The 20,890-nt window shown below is 43.2% G+C and overlaps 1 protein-coding gene across 1 annotated transcript; it reads right to left on the bottom strand.

Annotated features, from left to right (window-relative positions):
• Positions 1–5,945: 5,945 nt before the first annotated feature.
• MANSC1 (MANSC domain containing 1) lies at positions 5,946–20,254 on the bottom strand. The gene is made up of 5 exons (XM_037033890.1): positions 19,987–20,254; positions 15,762–16,084; positions 13,871–14,011; positions 6,388–7,668; positions 5,946–6,272 (listed from the first exon to the last, which is right to left on the bottom strand). Exons 2-4 carry the CDS (start codon positions 15,997–15,999, stop codon positions 6,800–6,802), a joined length of 1,248 nt encoding a protein of 415 aa, XP_036889785.1. The 5' UTR covers positions 16,000–16,084; positions 19,987–20,254; the 3' UTR covers positions 5,946–6,272; positions 6,388–6,799.
• Positions 20,255–20,890: the final 636 nt, after the last annotated feature.

Below are 20,890 nucleotides of genomic sequence, written 5' to 3'. Positions count from 1 at the left end.
CACTATGTAGCACAATTTTGAGGATGGTTTCTATTCCAAAATATTTTTCACCGTAATTTAACATTCTAAAGTTCAGCACACACCATCCACCCTTGATACTTGTTTTTCTCAAAGTTGTGCCCTTTTCCTCTCCACTGCAGAGGGGAGGAGGGGAGGTCAAAAGTCCAGCCAGAGGTATGTTCTGTTTGTGTGGCTGGGTGGGGTGGGGGGAGGACAAATGTCACCAGTGCCCACGCTGGACAAAGTCCTCCAAATGCATGCACTTTCCTTTTGTTAAAAGATAAGAAGCCGAGCCTAAGATGGCCGATGATGTGGACTGGAGGGGATGTGAAGAAAAACCCAGACGAGCAGAACCCAACCTGAGTGTGAGAACGCCTGCCTGCGCGGCAGGGCCAGGTGGGAAAGAGTGACTCTTCAAAGTGCCTCGCTGTCTGCAAAACTACAGTTGCGCTGGTTCGTCTCTACCTTGGGGCACCCGAAAAGAAGGCTCAGTGACAGCAGCATCTGGCCTGTGTGCCTCTGTACCCAAGCAGCCCAGCGTGGGACTCCCTTGTGGTTCGTTGGAGGACACAGGCTAAGGCTGGCAAATTTAGCCCCATGTACAGATTCATTAAATATTACACAATAACATCCATTTACTGGCCTCTATTTCCTCCGTCCAGTCCCCTCTCACTCACCTACTTAGCCTCACTTGCCCACTTATCAATGTATGCATTAGCTCCAAATTCTATTTCTTCTATAGCATCCTTTCAGATGTTGTTGTTTGGGATGTTGAAAGCTTATTAGGCATATGCCTACAGAAAGGGCCTGCAAATGTGGCAGGTGTCATGAGCGCTGGTGAAGGTTTCGTTTTCCTCCGATAGCGATAGCGCAAGGGAGGGCCTTTCAGCGATTGTGAGAACAAGCCAAGTCTCTAAGGAGATCAAAGCAGGGTGTGCCCATTCCCGGGTCTCCCCATTCCCACGGGAGCTGAGCCTCTGGAGGACAGGGGCTGGGGGCCCACACAGGTCTCAGGGCCTGAGGAGTCGAGGATGGTGGTGAGAGGAAAAGGGAGAAGAACAAGAGAAATGAAGGGAGGCATAAGCCAGACCTGTGAAGGGCCCACCCCTCCTACCTTTTATTACTCTTGTCTGGCTGCATTTGGGCTTCCTTTCATGCCATGAAAGAAAGGCTAAAGACCTTAGAACTTCAATGTCAAGAAGATGTTAAAACTAACGATATTGACTCTCTCCTATTCAATGCAAGGGCCGGTGGGAGTTGTCACGGCAGAGAAAGCAAGGATGGAGAGTCAGGGATGAGGCTGGGCAAGTCCTTTGGTTCTCTGGGCTGTGGTTCCCTTATCCTCTCCTACGCAGTGGCCACGGGAGGCAAACAGTAAGTGACACAAGCAAATCAAAGGAAATGTCAGACAAACCGCTGTTCTTCCAGGCGCTTTCGACATTGCCGGGAAGATGAATGACCCAAATGAAAAGGTGAAGACAAGTGTAGAGTGGCAGACAAGGACAGTATTTGCATATAATCGCCAAAACAAAATTTAAGCTTTTAAATTTTGTGTTACGTCCTCATTTTTTACTAGTTAAATGTAAATACATGTTTCTTGTTTAAAAAAGATGGAAAACAAATGATGACTAAATATGTTATATATTACGTTATATACAATGAGATCGAACATCACACTTGCCCCCCACATCCCGTGTCTGTGTGTGTGTGTTACTCGGCACATGATTTCCTCAGAGATACATCTTGCTCTTGGGAGCACACTGTAGGGGAAAGAGTATCGAATCAGAAGGCTGCAGCTCTTGGTTTCAATTTTGACTCTTTTGCTGACCATCATCAATTTTGGGACAGACAACTTAGAATCTGAGTCTTACTTTGGCTATAAGAGTGCTCTAAAAGTTATCTTAAAAAATTAACCAAAAAATATAAGAACATAAGCAAAAACATTCTGTCAGCTCACTCTCTCTACAGGCTAAGTAATTTGCTCTGCCTCAGCTTGAAGGAAAGAAATAAACAAAATCAAAATACTTATCTACTGTGTCCTCAGCACATGGTCTTAGTTAAGTGTATATACTTCATCACTGTGCACTTGGATTGTATCCCATTTTCTTAAAAAATGCATATAAATGGGGGTCTTAGCTGGATTTTTCTCTTCATGATATAGAAGCTGTTGCATGTACAGCCGATCACATTACCGCTCTTTGCTGACAGGAATGAACTTCAACAAAGAGGTTTTAAAATTCACTCGTGATCATTTATGGAGTGTCTGCTATGTGCCAGGCACACTATTAAGTATGGGGAATCAGAAAAATACTGCTCTCTAACATATCGCCGTCTACGAATAAACTGATATGTTAGAAGACACCGTGGAACTGCCTTGCTAATGGTGCAAATCAAGAACCCTGCCAGAAATCCGGGAGGAGTTATACCTCTCCCGGGCACTCGGGGAAGACAGTGGTAGAGGTGATGTTTGAGCTGAGTCTTGAAAGGGGAGTGGAAATTGGCCAGGTGAACAAGGGGAAGGGCATTATCAAGCAGAGGGAACAGCCTGGCTCACAAAGGCCCCCAGCACGTTTGAGAAACAGAATAGGGATGTGGGGCTGCAGCCCAGGTTTTGTGGACAGGAAGGTAGAGGGGAGGACAGGGAGGTTGGGGCTGCAGCCTGGGGAGTCTCGTTGCCCAGCATTCAGTGGGTAATCATCCCTGCAGGTAATGGGGGGCACAGAGGTGTCACGCACGACAGAGTGTGTGTGTTGTGCTGATATAACTGGAGGCCTCGTGGAGGGAGAGCGTAACTTGGGAGTGAGGAGGAATGAGTTAGGAAGACTAAACAGGAGGTGGCCATGAGAGGTGTTGATTTTGAGAAGCATTCTTGAAAGTGAATAAATAGTATTTGGTAAACCCTGGAGGTAGAGGCTGAGGGAAAGAAAGAAGTAGAGTATGACTTCGAAGTTGCTCAGTACGGGGAGACTAGGGGCTGGAATACTAGTGATTGAGGGTGAGAAGCCAGGGTCAGGATGGGCACACCTTCACTTTGGTGTGCCTCCCGCTAATGAGTGGCCATTAACTTTGGCCCAGGTGGTCAGTGACCAAGCAAGAAAACAGGATGTCAGCAGCTGAAAAAGACAGGAAGCCGATCCCAGAATGAGACCACTGAGCTCTCAATTTCCATGATTTTGGCTCAAGGTATCCTTTAGTTCAACAAAATTGAAAAGCTGCCATCTAGAATATGTCTGATCTACTGCAAACCTTTTTTTTTTTTTTTGCCATTCTGTGTATCATTCGTCATAAGAAGGCAAAGAATGGGAACTCTGGAGCCAGATTATCTGGGCAAGTGACCTCAAGCAAGTCAGTTAAACCTCTCTGTGCCTCGGTTTACTCATCTGCAAAATAGGTATAAAAATTCCTCAGGAGATTATTGTAGGAATGAGTTTGTGTATGTAAAAGTGTGCCTGGCACATACTATGAGTACTTTTTAGGTGTTTGCTATCATTATCAACAAGTAGTAGAATACTTAACCAAAAGTACTACAAAATAAATTAGAGATTTATTAGCACAGAACATGATTGGAATTGGGCAGTTCCTGATTTGGTGACGTTGCCTAACCCAGACATGAAGGCCCAGACTCTTTCCGTATCCTGCCTTGCCGGGCTTGGCCCGTTAGTAATCTCTCCCCTGATGGTTGCAGACAGGCCACATGCAGTGGCTCCAGGTCCCTGTACCTACATGACCCTCATTCCAAGCAGCAAATAAGGGGCTGGGGGCAAAAAGGGCTTTCTTCCTTGTGCGACCCTCCCTTGTCAAGGAGAATCTTCCCTAGAAGCCCCCAGTAGGTTTCCTTTCAGCCGGAAATGGGTCACAGGCCCATCCCTAACTGTGAGAGGAGCAGAGAAAGAATCTGACACTTCCAACCTAGACAAGGAAGGCAACGGCGAGACTGGGGTGGCTGTTGTGTGGATAACCTGTCGTGCCCACCATGATCTGGCAACCAGAGACTTTTAAGGATGCCTCGCTCGGGCCAGGGATGACTGAGAAACAAGAATGCAGCAGTACTCACCGAGAGGGAATGAGCTCTATTCTTCATGGCCACTCTCTGTTTTAAGAACAGCCTTCTAATCCAGGTGAGTATCTTCGTGAAAAATGGAGAGAGGGTATTTTTGAGCAGGGGAACCATTGTGGTGTTTTCACCTGGATTAGGCGGTTGTCTTCCCTCCCCACAAACCAAAGGAAGAGGTCGTAATTCAGAGCACCTTGTCTACAAGGCTGGCTAGGCTAATCACTGTTACTGTTCTTTAAGAGAAAGCAAGTGCAGGCTTCCTTCTCTCTGATTTCCCCTGGCCACAGTCTCGCCTACCATGGCAGGGGTAATAAGCAGAGGGCAGCGTGAGAAGAGCTGCCCTGCCTCTTAGAAGCAGGTCTTTCCTACATCCAGCATTTCCCCTGCAATCTACATCCCTCCCACAGTCACTGCCAGAGTCTGGGCCCATAGCATCTCTCATCTGGACTCCTGCTAGGGCCTCTGGTCTGGGCTCCCCACCAAGTTTCCATCTCCAGAAAGACTGCGTGCAGCAAGGTGGATGGAGAGCTCCCGGAGAACCAGGAGAAAGCTTGTATAAACACCCAGAGAAAGCCTTGTTTCCACGACTCCATTCTGTTAACAAACAGGGGAGAAATTTTACAGTCCTCAGGCACTTAGTTACTAATCTGATTTTGGGATACAGGTGGCTATTCAATAAATGCTTGTTAAATTAAATTGATTCAAGGTTTTATTTACTCATTGACTTAAAGCTTATGTAACCCTGTTGGAGATTTGTGTCAAGCTGTTAAATTGGAAAATATAGGAAAAGTAATGTTTTCAATAGACCAGCTTTTCTCTTAATGAGTTTAGTATAAACCTGGGGGAAGAGGGAGGGGTTCCAGGGGAGGAGACGGGAAGGAAGACGTGAGGAGGAAAGAGGAGAAAAGCCTGTTTTTGTGATTTCCTTCATTTATTTGTCTTCCTTGCTGTACTTAATGGCCATATACTGCCCTCTAGTGTTCACTGTATAAAGTTCTCACCTGAATTCCATAAAATCACCAGGAAGGGACCAAACCTCTTATTTTGCAGATAAGCAATTGGAAGTTCAGAGAGATGAGGTGTCAAACTGACCTATGTGGTGATTTGGCTTCTTAGTGACCCACTGTAACTTGTCTAGCAAACTTCATATATTAAAAGCACTTCTCAGGCATTTCAGTAACTAATCAATAAAACCTACAACACACTAATAATTAAATGATAACTTTAAGTGCTACCTATTATTTCCAATGTCATTCCAAGTAAAGCCAAAAATGAGTGTTGGTCAGGTTTAGACAAGGATTTATGAGTAATATGATTATAATTAAACTTAGTAAATTTTAGGAAATGCTTTTATTATTATTATTATGATTTTAAATTTAACTAGATTGAAAAGGATTGGATTGGTCAAAAAGTATGTTTAGTTTTTTCCATGAAATAAAATAGATATTTTTTCATTTTCACGAATAACTTTATTGATTTGGATATTTTGAGTATGTGGGGTATCTCCTGCTATTGGCTTCTTGTGGGTAGAGGTCAGGGATGTTGCTAAACATCTTTGAATGCATAAGACAAACCCACAGCAAAGAATTATTTGGCCAAAATGTCAATGGTACCAAGAACTTTGCAAACCATTTTTGATGTGTTTGATCGATCACAACACCTTCTGCATACACTGCACAAATCTTTTTGGGGTGTTTCAGTTGTGTTTTTACCTTTCTTGGAATAATACAGGATAATACACTGAAAGTCTTACCCATTTTATTACATCTCCAATATTAAAATGGCTGCACAAAAATTCACCAATTTTGACAAGATTTTTAAAAATGCACCCTGCTATGACAGTTGTCATGATAAAATCAAATAAAGTTGTTTTGAAAGAAATCAAAGATAACTAAGCACTACTAGAGCCACTGTACGGAAAAAAACTAAATGAACTCTTTGGCCAACCCAACAGATCTGGCCATTTATCAGAACTGACTTATCATTGTCTCCATCAAGGCTAACATTCTGCTAGAATTCTCCCAAAGGAACCTCTTTGCTCATCGACAGTAAAAGGGGGAGTGGGGTTGTCATCTTAACTTAGAACACATATTTTCATCATTTAATCATTTTGCCGGTAGAATAAATGGAAAGGTATCCAGATGGGCAGACGACTTACAAGAACATTACTTAGTAGCAAAAAATTTATTCAAATATTTAATTAGAAGGAAATATATCTAATAATATAGTGGAATAAATATATCTAAAAACTGTGGAAATATCTAAAAATATAGATATTTTTAAATATCTATATTTAAATATTTAAATATTTTTAGATATATCTAAAATATAGTGAAATAAATTCTACTGGAATATATATAAAAAGGAAAGTAAATCCATTAGACTTAATATCATAAATAGTTGACTTTATCTGGAACTAGAAATATTAACAAATTGGAGCCTGAATTCCTAACATTTTTTTTTTTTTTGCAAAAAGCCAGTCACTTTCCAAATTGATGTGGCAATTGTACTTTATTATTTTAGGTAGAGCTTTGTTTTCAGCTAGTATTTTAGAGATATATCATACAAATTACCCAATTTGTTTTCTTTCCCCTTCAAAAAAAAAAACAAAGCAAAAATGAAGTGGTAAGGGCATTTGCCTGTCTTGAGTACTTCAAAAACCCTAAAACAGCAAGTTAGCAGAAGAAACTCAGTACGCTTGGACTACGAGGAACTACATGAATTAAGAGACATCTAGCTTTGTCCTTACATGTCAACATAGATCCCATTGATCAAGTAATCAAGTCTTGAGTAACGCTTCCTACGCAGGGATTCCAAGAACATTCTCCCCAAGAGGACGAGGCCTATTATGAGGAACAGAACACCAAAGAGCAGGGTCCCGATGAGGAGCCACTTTTCAAATGGAAGGCCGTGTTGACTATCTGGGAAACTGCGCTGGGAGGAACCGCCTGCGCTGGTCTTCCCATTTTCCTGGGAAGCCGTTCTACTTGTAGAAGAATCCACATTGGGCGAAAGACCTGCAGCAGAGCTATGGGCCGCCTTTGCTGTCAGAGTTAGGTTGGACATCTCTCTAAAGGGCACGGTTTCTGCTAGGCCTTGCAAGTCTGTAGCTGCCTGAAAGATGGTAGTTGGCACTGCTGTTACAGTCATGTTAGCTTGGGGGGTAACCACAGCATGTGTCCAAAGTGTAGAAGTGACTGTGGGAGGCTGAGAATCCACGGTCCCCGCAGGCGGAGCCGTGGTGGCCACCTGCAGTTGAGGAGTCACAGACGGTATGGCAGGAGCTCTGGTGGGGAGAGCGGCAGGGAGGCTGTGTCGAGAAGCAACAGCCTCTGCAGTGGGGAATGTTGTCACGTTTTCAGGCAGCAGATGGGCTGTTCTTTGCTCCGAGGAAAACTGTGAGCTCTGAGAATGGCCTTTTTCTTTATGAACAGGGAACTGGGTGCTCACAGGATCAGTCCTGAATAGCTTCTCCAAGTGATCTGAAGCTCCAGACTTCCGAGAAAATGTATCTCTCCATAAGGCATCTGTGGGCTTTGAATAACCTGTGAGACGAGGGGGTGTGCGAGCGACTGCTGAGCTTGGCCAATCAGCTCTGCCCGATGAGGGAAAATCTGAAAATGTAAAGAAAATGAGTTGATAAGGTAGGTTAAAAAAAGATAAATGTATCTGTTTGTTCAGGAAGTGCCCACACTGTTGATACTTGACGTTTCACTGGCACTTGGGCAAAATGTAAAAACACAAATCGCTAAGTCAGACCTGATGAGTGTCTCTCCACCAGACGCTGTGGTTTGTTTCTAGAGTGAGGAGACAGAGAAGAGGAATGCATGGAAGAGGACCAGGCAATAAGTAAAAAATTTGAATATATACATAAAATAAAAAGAATAATATTCTGTGACACACAAAAATGACACAAAACTCAAATTTCTGTGTCCATAAAGTTATACTGGCACACAGCCATGCTCACTTGTTTACATATTGGCTCCCACTGCTTTCGTGATACAAGGACAGAGGTGATTAAGTACGACGGATTGCATCCGACCCAGGNGGCTGAGAATCCACAGTCCCTGCAGGCGGAGCTGTGGTGGCCACCTGCAGTTGAGGAGTCACAGACGGTATGGCAGGAGCTCTGGTGGGGAGAGCGGCAGGGAGGCTGTGTCGAGAAGCAACAGCCTCTGCAGTGGGGAATGTTGTCACGTTTTCAGGCAGCAGATGGGCTGTTCTTTGCTCCGAGGAAAACTGTGAGCTCTGAGAATGGCCTTTTTCTTTATGAACAGGGAACTGGGTGCTCACAGGATCAGTCCTGAATAGCTTCTCCAAGTGATCTGAAGCTCCAGACTTCCGAGAAAATGTATCTCTCCATAAGGCATCTGTGGGCTTTGAATAACCTGTGAGACGAGGGGGTGTGCGAGCGACTGCTGAGCTTGGCCAATCAGCTCTGCCCGATGAGGGAAAATCTGAAAATGTAAAGAAAACGAGTTGATAAGGTCGGTTAAAAAAGACAAATGTATCCATTTGTTCAGGAAGTGCCCACACTGTTGATACTTGACGTTTCACTGACACCTGGGCAAAATGTAAAAACACAAATCGCTAAGTCAGACCTGATGAGTGTCTCTCCACCAGACGCTGTGGTTTGTTTCTAGAGTGAGGAGACAAGAGGAATGCATGGAAGAGGACCAGGCAATAAGTAAAAAATTAGAATATATATATAAAATAAAAAGAATAATATTCTGTGACACACAAAAATGACACAAAACTCAAACTTCTGTGTCCATAAAGTTATACTGGCACACAGCCATGCTCATTTGTTTACATATTGGCTTCCACTGCTTTCGTGATACAAGGACAGAGGTGATTAAGTACGATGGATTGCATCTGACCCACGAAACCTCAAACACTGGCCTGAAAAGTGTACGACACTTAGGATTTGGCCCTTGACCAAAAAAGTCTGCGGACACTTGCTCGAGGATATAGTTCTTTACTCTAAAATAGGATTTGGATGCCTGGAATTCCCTTTCCTCCCACAACACTGAAGAAGAGTTTTTGCTGCAGGTGATACCATATTTGTAGACGGCATCACCAGGACCCACAGAGCACTGTTTTTAGGTAGGGCCAGATACTTTAAAAAAGAGCAGAACTCAATATATTTCATTTTAAAGTAAAAAAAAAAAAAGACTATTTAAAGTACATGCTCTGTAAGGCCACTGACAAGAATGAGCAAAACAGCTGTTTCTTTCTCAAGAATGCAAGCCCATAAATAAAGCAAAGAAAGGGCTAGTCCCATTCCCAGTAACGTTCATCTACTGGAAACGATCCTAGAAGCCCGCAGAGGGCCTGCCCACCTGCTGCCCTGACCTCACCCACTGAAGTTTGCCTTTGGGGCGTGGTGCTTTCTCTGGGTCATGGAGAGGTGAGCCACAGGGGCTGGGAAACAGCCCTGTGGCTGTGCCCTCAGCCCCTCTTTTGAGTTTCATTTTTAAGTGACTGCACTAAGTAAAAAATTTAGGGACTGACTATTACTTGAAACCAGTCAAGGAAACGGACTCCCAAAGTATTCCACTTCGAATTACCGTATTCTAGTCTTTGGTAGACATGATATCCTACCAACTGAAAAAAAATTAAATGATGCCATGCTAAGTGGTTTTATAGAATGAACAGAATATACTGCCATCTTTCAAACTTCTGGTCTGTAAATATTAGCCAGTGAAACGAGAGTCCATCCGGAAACACATCACCAAACAGGTATTTAATTTCACTCCAAACAGGAGGCAGATAATTTAGTTTTATGGGTAATCGCAATCAATCAACATGGGTAAATGCATAAGTAGAATTACACACACAACTTGTAAACATATTGCAGATAGAAACAGTCTGCTGCTCACTAGGTCCGTGGATGGAGCCCCTCCCTTTGTGCGTAGTTATTAATCAACCTGCTCTGGGCTGATGACACCCCCTGGTGGCTACCAGCGGAACTGTTTGATTCTAATTCTACTTCACTACCTTTACACTAACCCTGAAAAGGTTTATGCACATGCCAAGTCCCCTTTTCTCTCATTTCCACTGGAGAGAATCTTTACTGCATACTCCTTTTTATACATGCACTATAAAAGCAACAACATTACTGAAGTATTATAAAAATGAAAACAAATTCAACTATAATTTCTGTCATGTCCCAGCCACTATCAACATGTCTGTATACCTTTAAGTTAAAACATTTTTTCATGTAATTGAAAAGCAACTGAATGTTTTTCACCAGCTATTTAGGTGAATTTGCTTATTTCTACACCTGTCACTTATTTTTTAGTGTCTGCATCATATTCCCTCATGTGGATCCATCATATTTTATACCCAACCGTGCTTTGGCAATCGGACATTTATGTCGCTTATAGATCCTTTGACTAATTATATAATAAAAAGCTTTCATGTTTCAATATTATTTGTTTAGTGTAGATTTTATGGAGCTAGCATTACTGGATTAAAATTATTTATTTTTTAAAAATATTCTGGCTTTTTTTTTAAATCCTCCCCCAAGAACTCATTGATTTCAGAGACTGGGGAAGGGAGAGGGAGAGAAAGGGAGAGAAACATCAATTGGTTGCCTCTGGTACACGCACCAGCCGGGAACCAAACCCACACCCTAGGTATATGCCCTGACTGGGAATTAAACCCATGACCCTTCAGTCCACAGGACGACATGCCAACCAAATGAGCCACCTCGGCCGGGGCTAACACATTCTGCCTGCATTATAAAGCAGATGATAGACATGGGGAAGAACGGACAGGATGAAGCAGAGGTCGTGCGAAGGGATAATAGAAGTGGAAGGTGATGGTCCAACTTCCATGGGACGGGAGCTCCTGAAGGAGAAGAACAATGCTCCAATCCGTGTCCTGGTGCCTCTGGAAACTCAGACTGGCAAATCCATTTCCTGCTGGACATCACCTCTGGGAGGCCGACAGGCTCTGCAATGTTCCAGGGGATCAAGGAGGAACAGTGAGAAGCCATATCCACAGCACACTGCAGGTCCCCTGTGCTTTTGGCCAAGACTGTACACAGACAGGCAGAAGTGAAGGAGTCACACAGACCAGGGGCAGCCACCCTTTAAAAGCCCCCAAAGGGGAGGAGGGGGACAAGACACTGTCCATGCAAGGTAAGGTCTTGAGTGCTCTCAGAAGCCTGATCTGTTCTATGTCATAGTCTTTTAAAAACTGTTATTTTTAAGAATTATAGTAAAACACACATATATTCTACCACTTTAGCCCTTTTTAAGTGCACAGTTCAGTGGCACTGAGTGTATTCACACTGTTGGGCAACCATCTCCGTCTCCAGAGCTTTTTTTCATCTTGCAAAACCGAAACCTTGTGTCCTGTGTGTCAGTCTCTTCATAGTTGGGTTCATACCGCTATTTAGGAAGAATTTACAAGTAATCTGTTTAAGGGAATGCGTTGTACATCCAGTTTTCCTGCTCCAGGAACAAAACTCAGACACGGTTCCACCCAAGAGACTAAGCAGAGTCAGTGCCCCGGTACTCTGAGCAGGTGCCCTGGGGTCCTCAGATGTTCCTCAGCTCAGCAGGTGGTGCCACCAGCCACCTAGACACTCAAGACAAAAAGTGAGGACTCAGCTTCAGTGCTTCTCTTGTCCTCATCCCCCACATCCATGCCAGCAGCAAGTCCTGGGAGCTCTACCTCTGAAGCAGCCCCTATGTTTCCTTCTCTCCATCTCCTCTCCCACCTTCCTGGTCCACTGAGCTTCGACCTTTCACGTGGATCGCACCCTACCTCCTAGCCTGTCTTCCCACCTCCCCTCTTGCTGCTGTCAAAGGCAGTCACAGTGAGCTTTGAGAAATCACCTTTAAAACACCACATTCCTTGCATGCTTAACAACTTCCAATGGCTTCCCATTACACACTTCAAATAAGCTAGCCAGCAAGCAAAATACAACCAGAAACATTGAAATTAAGAACAATCTGACAGTAACCAGAAGGGAGGTGGGAGTGGAGAATGGGGGGCAAAGGGGGAGGGTTTTCAGGGCAAAACCAAAGTGGAGTAGAATCAGGGGAGGGAGGTGGGGATGGCTGGGGTGGAGGCGTAGTGGTGGTGGGGGTAAATGCAGACAACTATAATTGAACAACAATAAAATAATTAAAAAATATATATAGTGAAGAACAAAACTCCAAAACTCTGCCCTGTCCCACTCTGCCCTGGCTCACAAAGCTTTTTGTGATATACCTTTCTTACACCTGGCGTATCATTCTTTAAGTACATGGTTCACTGTGAGTCAGCCAGCTGGGATATTCAAACAGGCTACTTCCTCTGCTGGGAAGGCCTTCCTGTGATCTCACATCTGGGTCCTTACCATTCAGATCTCAGTTTAGGGGTCACTTCTTCACAGGTGCCTCCTCCAATCCCCTACCCCAGAGATCATTACTCAGGGATTATCTAGCACATTGTTTTAGCTCAGTCATCTGCACAGCATTTTGTTCTTGAGTCTTTATTTCTTGTCTCTGTTTCTCCTAAAACATAAGTTTGAGAAGTGAGAGCCTTGTCTTTCTACATTTAGTATTGTATCTTTGTATTTCTAGGGTGTAAGAAGTCCTTGGCATCTAGAAGATACAAAATAATACTTGTTTATTGAATAAAAAAATGATATTAATTATCCAGGATAGAATGACAAAAACTTTCAAGGAAAACTTGATCCTGAAAGCATTTCATCTGAAAAATTAACAAGTCAAATTCTCCTCCAAGATATATCCAAATAATTATCTTATTTCACTTTCTGTATTCTGAACAAATATGTAAGTTCCATATGCATGCAGACTGTATTTCCACTGCTTTGCACGGAATTTGGCACATGGTAGATGCTCAACTAATGATTTTCTAAAAAATTTATTTATTTATCTTTAGAGGGGAAGGAGAGAGGGAGAGAAACATCAATGTATGGTTGCCTTTCGGGTGTCCCCTGCTGGTAACTGGCCTGCAGGGAACCGGCCTGCAACCCAGGTATGTGTCCTGACTGGGAATCGAACCGCGATCGTCTGATTTGCAGGCCCGTGCTCAATCCACTGAGCTACACCAGCCAGGGCTCAACTAATGTTTTTGAATGAACTTCTCTGCAGGGCTACCCAACAAAATCCACTAAGTTTAATTTCAGATAATGTGATTATAAAATAATTCTAACCTAATGATAAATATACTAGAATTCTGTATATTTGCATAGGTCTTAATCCTTTCAAAACAGGAGACCTGTACCTTTATTCCAGTTGACACTGTTGCTGCTGATACTGTTCTAAACAGGTGATTCAAGTGTTTTCATGAAAAGTCTGGGCACCTTTAATCTTAGGAAGATAAAAACAAAAACAAAGCAAAACAAAAACTGTAGTTCAGAGGTCTTTCACTGGAAAGAAGTGAAAGAGAAAGTCAAATTTGGTTTGGTTTAAAAGTCAAATTTTAATTATTTTTAAAATATTTTATTTATTCTTTAGGGAGAGGGGAAGAGAGGGAGAAAGGGAGAGAAACATCAATGCGTGGTTGCTTCTTGCGTGCCCCCTACTGAGGATCTGGCCCAAAAACCCAGGCATGTGTCCTGACTGGGAACTGAACCGGTGACCCTTTGCTTCACTCCGCTCAATCCATTAAGCCACACCAGCCAGGGCTAAAAAGTGAATTTTAAATCAGGAGATTTTTCCAGTATGCCTCCCCATGTGTGACCCCTTTTGGCAATTTTACTTAGACGCCTCTGTAGAAAATCTTTCACACGAACCATATCCTTAAATAATTACAATCACCCCGAAAGAAAATGAGCAATGTTCTTATCACCTCGAATTATCCTGTAACTCCTAAGTCCCTCCGCTGGTTTCACTGGACACGCTTCCTCACTGGGACAGAAAAATAGGTAGCAGTTGGGTAGTCTCGCTGTTTTTCGGGTGTCGAAGATCATCAGGTTACACACTTTGTCCCCTGCAACGAAAGGTTTCATAAGCCTTATTTTGAAACAGGATTTTCTAGGGAGCACAGCAGGCTGGGAGAGCCTCATTTATTCTGTTGTCCAGCGCAAGCACTTTTGTTCGCTTGCTTGCTGACAGCTGAATCATTTCCTTTTCCTCAGTTTAGTCCACTGAAGCCATGTTTAAGGATGTTTAGTTTAAAAACCCGAATTAAGGTAATTTTGGCAAAACCAATTTTTAATAGAACATTTAACTCTTTAGAAATAAGCTGCTTGCTAAAATATCCACCAAAATATACTGACTTTGCAATCTTTACACACCTCTCAGTTGCGTTGGGCCTTAAAAAATGGATCAAACCTAATGATTTGATATCTCCCTTGCACCCTGAAGGCATCTCGCACACCTATGAAGCCATGGCTTTCTTAGGCAGCGTCAGTAAAGTCAGCACCCTACCTAATGTGCCTCCTTCCCCAAAGAATCTGAGTAGTGCGGGGAGTGCCAGGTCTATTTCTTATTTTTATCACTGCTATTCTTCTTTTGATTCTTTCGTAATATTTCTCCTCTTCCTTATCATTTTTGTTTTTCTGTTTTCCTTCCTCCTTCACTTTTTACTCTTAACTTTCATGTCTAGCTTCTCTTTCTCTTATGTCCAATAGAAATTATTCTAATTATCATGGCCTAGAGTTGGCTTTGACCTCAGTCTGGTGCAGTCGCACAACAAAAGAGTTCCTATGCTCGGGAAATTCCTAGGGTTTTAGGAGCTCTGTGCCAGGAACCAGGGACAAAGACCTAATCCATCTTTCCTTCCTTCCTTCCTTCCTTCCTTCCTCCCTCCCTCCCTCCCTCCCTCCCTCCCTTCCAATACCACAACCATTACAAAAAAAAAAAAAGAGGGAGATCTAAGAGAAAACAAGATTTTGTTGGCTAATAAGTCAAGTAAGAATCACTAATTCAGCATTTACTAGCTCTTCTAGGCTCTGAGGGCAAGGCCTTATCCATCTTCTTGTCCTATCCTAGCAATGTATTAGTGCTCAATAAATTTAGGGTTTGTTTGTTTGTTTTGCATTTAGGGAATTGCAAGGTCCATACACAACTGGAAAACAACCATTGTTTCACGTAGATAAACACTTCTCTTTTCAGGTAATAGGGCTGGAGCCTGAAATATGCAGAGGCGTGGTTTAAACCTGTGGCCGTAGCTTCTTTCTGTGTCATATGAGCAGGTCACACTAACTGACTTCCCACGCCTAGAAGTGTCCTAGAAGCTTCAATCAGTGGCCAGTTCCTTCCTGACTCACCTTATATCACTGGCTCCAGGGAAGGGAGACAAAATAAAGATTCCGTGTTTCCACTTAAAAATCAAATGCTGATTTACCTGTGGGATGATTTAGGCTTTTTTGGGGGGGGGTCTCAATTCCCTTTCTCTGTTTAAATATTCTTTGTAATATCACATTGTATTGCAGTACTCCACAACAGTGGCATTTAAAGAGCATTTTTGTTTAAATATCCTAGATGCCTGTTAGAACCCAGCACCAATGGTTCTCAACTTTTTTACACCCACACACCTGAGTGATACACACACACACTCATCAGGAACTTTGACTCAGCTTAGGGGAGGGGAGGGTATACTTGTGGAGCACTCCCCAGGTGAGTTTGTCACCCACCTTTCTATCCCATTGGGAATCATAAACTACTGAGCCATGTCAACCAGCCACTTATGTCACAAAACAGGTGGAATAAAGGGAGTTTAAGGGGCTCTTCATTACCTGATATGTTTTTTGTTGAACAGCAAGAATTAATGCAGTCTTCTTGAGTTAACACATGTATGGGCTCACTGCCTCTGATTCCCTTAGTAAGAGAGGACTGGATGTCAATGACCACGTCTCCCAGGCTCTGGGCAGGACAGTCATGACTGGTGGACAGCCTCACCGTCAGGAAACAAATGATCACAGAAGTGTAGGTCAAGGTCTGTTCTCCTCCGGAAAACATTTTAGATTTCAGCATAGTTTTAGTCTTCAAAGGTCAAGGATAAGCCTCTCTCTGGTCTTAGTTTGCTTCAAGAAGATTGCACAGATGATGGAATTTCTCTCTAGAACAACAAAAAAAATCATCAATGAGCTTTATTTCTTTCAGCAAATCTAGAGAAGAGACATTTCCTTTCCTTCGAGTCAATGTAAATGACTCACAATTTACAAGGCAGAAATAAACAAGTATTTGTATTCACTTCACTCTTAACAGATTTGAGACAAGCTTTTGTTAAAGACTTGACGAAACACTAGCAAACACGTATGCTATGCTGTCACTGCTTAAAAGCTGACAAGTGCCTGTGAAGAAAGAGTAGAAACAGGAGGCCTGCCTCTAAGTTCTAGAACCCTCCCTCTCCTTGCCTCTCCTAACCAGAAGGATAGAGGACACACAGTCTCTAGTCACTGATGAAGCAGCGATAATAGATTTGGGCATATTTCCTTTCTCACAGTCAACAGAGTTTTTAATAACCTACTGGGTGGCAGGCAATGTTCCAAGAAATTTACATATTTTGTCCTATTTGATCCTGATACCAGCTCAGCAAAAAAGCTATTATTTTCCTCATTTTATAGATGAGGAAAAGGAGGCTGCTTTCCTTGTTACTTCTTTTCTTTAAGTGTCAAACCAGAGGCAAGTAACCCTAACGATCTAATTCCAGGCATTAGCCAGTCAGCAGGGGGATATTATGGCTCAGCTGAAGGAAAGTTTAGGGGCAGGTGTTCTGACATTCCTAAAAACACCAAAGTCACACTATGTGTAACACCAACTCCACTCGTAAGCTGGTTCTTTTAGAAATAATATAAATAAATGTTAACCTGTCAATGCAATACCATAAACTATCCTCACCCACTCACCCCACATTTCCAGAATGCAAATTATTCACTGAATGATAGCCTAGAGCAGAATTATTGCTTCTTTAGGGGTTTTTTGGGGGGGGTACAGGTGGGGGGGTTGATGAACCCTTTGGCCAGGTGAGGATTAGGATCTCTTCTGAGAGACATATTTTAAAATGCATAAAATGAAATATAAATGATTACACAGGAGCCAATTATGTTGAAAATAATTATCAGCGTGGTTTGTTAAATAAGCCTATAAATCTCTGATGAAAGAAATCGAAGACAATCTAAACAAGAGGAGAGCTATTCCACGTTCATCAATATTGTTAACATGTCAGTTCTTCCCTGCTTGACCTATGGATTCAACACAATCCCAGTCAAAATGCCAGCAAGTTATTTTGTGGGTCTCGACAAACCAATTCTGTAATTTACATGGAAATGCAAAAAAGGCCCGGAAGAGCCAACACAACACTGAAGAATCAAGTTGGAGAACTGACACTACCCAGCTTCAATAATTAAGACAGTGGTGGGAGTGGTAAAAGAATAAACAAATAGACCAATGGAACAGAAGGGAGGGCCCAGCAACAGACCCATGCAAATACGGTCAACTGATCTTCGGCAATGGAGAAAGGGTGGTCTTCTCAAAACCGGTGCTGGGATAAATGGACATATCCATGCAAAATAAATAAATAAATAAATAAATAAACAAACTCTTTCACCTTTCACAAAAATTAACTCAAAATAGATGGTAAATCTAAAAGTAAAAATGCAAAACTACCAAACTCCTAGATAATAACATGGGAGAATATCTTTGTGAACTGGAAATAGGCAGTGACTTTTTATACACCTCACTAAAAGCACACTCCATGAAAGAAAAAAATTAGTAAGTTGGGTTTCATTAAAATTAAAAACTTCTCTGTGCAAGGCACTGTTAACAGAACAAAAAGGTAACCCACAGACTGGGATAAAATATTTGCAAAACACATTATCTGGTGAGGAGCTGGTAGCCAAAATATACCAAATAACTCTTAAAATTTAGCAATAAGAAAACAAACAACCCAATTAAAAATGGGCACAAAACAAAACCCAGCATATATTTATAGTAACTTCATTGATAATTGCCCAAAACTGGAGCAACACAGATGTCTTTCAATTGATGAATGGATAAAGAAACTGTGGCACATCCATTCGAAGAAATGTTATTCAGCAATAAAAAGAAATAAACTATCAAGCTACAAAAAGACATAGAGAAAACTTGCTGAGTCTATTGCTGAGTGAAAGATTCAGTCTGAAAAGGTACAATTCCAAATAGATTACATTCTGGAGAAAACAAAACTACATTGACAATAAAAAAATCCCTGGAGCACAGGCAATCTTTCAGGCAGTGAAACTGTTCTATATGATACTGTTCTATATGTTCTATTCTATATGGTACTATGCTATACGATAGGTACAGATCCTTATGTTTGTTAAAACCCACAAAACTGTACAACACAAAGAGTGAACTCCAACATAAACAGACTTTAGTAAGCAAAAACCAACAAAACAGCTTAAAAACCCAGAATACGGCAATAGAGCAGGAGTCTAACACCTACCTTGCTAACTGTCATGTCCAACTTTTCAAACAATAGAATAATAAACAAGATTTTTATTTCTCACATGCCAGTCACTATACTAAGCACTTTACACATGTCATTTAACCCTTCCAAGAATCCTAAGGAGACAGATCCCATTATTATCCCCATTCTTTAGTTAAAGAATAAATAATAAATAAAATAAATAAATAAAAACAGCTGTGTATTATATGCGCTTCCTAATCTATTAACTAACAAGTGGAGGCATGTTCAATAACTGCCATAATTTCAAAACAGTGCTGAATGTAAATGATACTTGGAGATATGTGCAATAAGTCATTTGATATAAAAATACCAGTACTTTCTACTGGTGGCAGAACAGCTACCTTTAGCCCTACGATGCCCCTGCCCCTTAAAGGAAATGCTACCTTTCTGTTAGAAATCAGTAAAATAATGAATTTTCCCCCTGACATTCACAGACTTTCTGAAAACTACCCATGGCCTCCCCAGGTTAAGCATCCTGGCAGGAGTTAACTTTTTATGCGGCCACATTTTGTTAAGTTGTTCTTCTAGCCCTAAAGAAAACAACACAGGAACAAAAGAGAAAATCCAGGCCAGTACTTTACTTTGAATGGCTTCTGACACAATCTCTCCCGAAGATTTTGCAAGGAAACCTGGACGATGCTGAAGGGATGGGGTAGGAGCTGTTGCTCCCTGTGTGCAACATCTTTACAGCTCCTGGGGGAAGAGCAGTACTGAAGAGTTTACCTCATTAAAAACACTCAGCAACCTGGCTGGTGTAGCCCAGTGGATTGGGCACGGGCCTGCGAACCAAACAGCCACGGTTCAATTCCCAGTCAGGGCACATGCCTGGGTTGCAGGCCAGTTCCCAGCACAAGAAAAACCATATTTCTCTCCCTCCCTCCTTCACTTCCCATCTACGGATAAATAAATATGAGGTAAATTAACTTCCAAGTTACGCATTTGAGCCTTAAAGGTCTAAAGTCTTGCTGGATGGAGGGAAAAGGATGCAGGTGGGAGCGAGCGGAAGCGCCTGAGCTTTAATGCCTGCTTACCGCTTACCGTGCTTACCGTTGTCAAACATATGTGTACTTAACCAAGTCAAATATGGGAAGTCACTTAACACATGGAATAATCCAATAAACACACACACACACACACACACCCCTGCAGAGTATGCTTGAGTATTAGACAATTAGTAGGTTTGAACAAGAATACAGGGCCCAAATCATAAAAGGATTGGGAAAATTTCCCTCCCTTCGAGGAAATACATGTCGCTCACTAAACTAGACTTCTGCTGGTGCTGAGGAGGACGCGGAGCCGGTGCCGTTTATGGCAGGTGCCCCCGGCCTGCCTGGAAAGCCTTGCGGGACACCGCGGGACACAGAGACCAGGCCAGTCCTCCTGCGCCCCAGCCTGGTGGCCAGCCTGGTGGTCCGCTGCTCCAGGACCCGCAGCGCAGCCTCGCCCCAGAAAAGGAAGGAGGGTGACGCTACCTGGGGTGGGTCGGGAGGGGAGTGCCGGGATGCCTTTACCTGGCGCTGAGGGGACCTGGTGCCCCTGAGGCCCAACCTGTGCAAGGACGCCCGGCGCACTGTACTGGGGACAGCAGCGGCGACTCAGCGCCAGGCTCTCCGTGAGGCGGCAGGGGATGCTCCGCAGCTGCCTCCTGGCCAGCTGGCTTGTGGTTCGCAAGTTCCTGCTTCCGCCGCAGCAGCCGAAAGTTTGCGGGGGTGGAGGTGGGGGAGGAGGGCGCATTCCTGCCCTGCAACCCGGAGCTGCTTCCCAGCAACCCGGAGCGCGGTCCACTGGGCACCGGCGAGGGAAGTGAACCTCTTCCTGCAGTGGCTGCAGCTCCTGGTGGCCACGCGAGGAGGACAGAGAGCCCTAGGCCCACACAGCCCTGCCCTCACTCACCCAGGTGCCAAGGGCGCGGTGAGGGGGCGTAGGCACGACCTTCGTGGGTGCCAGGGGTCTGCAGCCGTGCCTTCTCGCTTCCCAGGACCAGAGAACGCACATGTATGTTCACAGGAGGAAAGTCACATTACCCAAATGTACACACAGTGAAACGTCTGCCTCTCACCCGTGTCCTAGTCTAGTTCCCGTCCCGAGAGGCAGTCACTGAGAGCAATTTCTCCACATTCAAGAATTTACAGCGCATGCTATCTGGGGCATAGTTATGAGAACGTATTTCGATAATTGGAGGCCTGACGGGTCCTCAATTAGAGTTGGCATTTCTTTCTCCAAAGGAAAAATGTTTAATATGAAGATTGAAGAGTCACGCTATGGTAAATGATAAAATTAAATATCCTTCTCCTGATAAGAGTTCAACTTCTGCATTTATTTTTCTATTTAACTTATCCTAAGAGTTGGCAATTCTTGAGTTAAACATTATGTGCAAGTCAGGCCTCACAGAAGACATTCGGACTCTGAAGGATT

The sequence above is a fragment of the Sturnira hondurensis genome, unplaced genomic scaffold (genome assembly GCF_014824575.4).
Source record: "Sturnira hondurensis isolate 20B ecotype Veracruz unplaced genomic scaffold, ASM1482457v3 Scaffold0021795, whole genome shotgun sequence".
Lineage (NCBI taxonomy): Eukaryota > Metazoa > Chordata > Mammalia > Chiroptera > Phyllostomidae > Sturnira > Sturnira hondurensis.
The sequence above is the reverse complement of the archived record's forward strand: the minus strand, read 5'-3'. Positions and strand labels throughout refer to the sequence as shown.

Excerpts from the sequence above, each read along its gene's own strand:
- MANSC1 (XM_037033890.1), bottom strand. The coding sequence starts at position 15,999 with ATGCTGAAATCTAAAATGTTTTCCGGAGGAGAACAGACCTTGACCTAC. Across the intron at positions 14,012-15,761 it reads TTCAACAAAAAACATATCAG|GGGACAAAGTGTGTAACCTG; the intron begins GTAATGAAGAGC and ends CTTTCGTTGCAG. Across the intron at positions 7,669-13,870 it reads GAGTTACAGGATAATTCGAG|ATTTTCCCTCATCGGGCAGA; the intron begins GTGATAAGAACA and ends TTACATTTTCAG.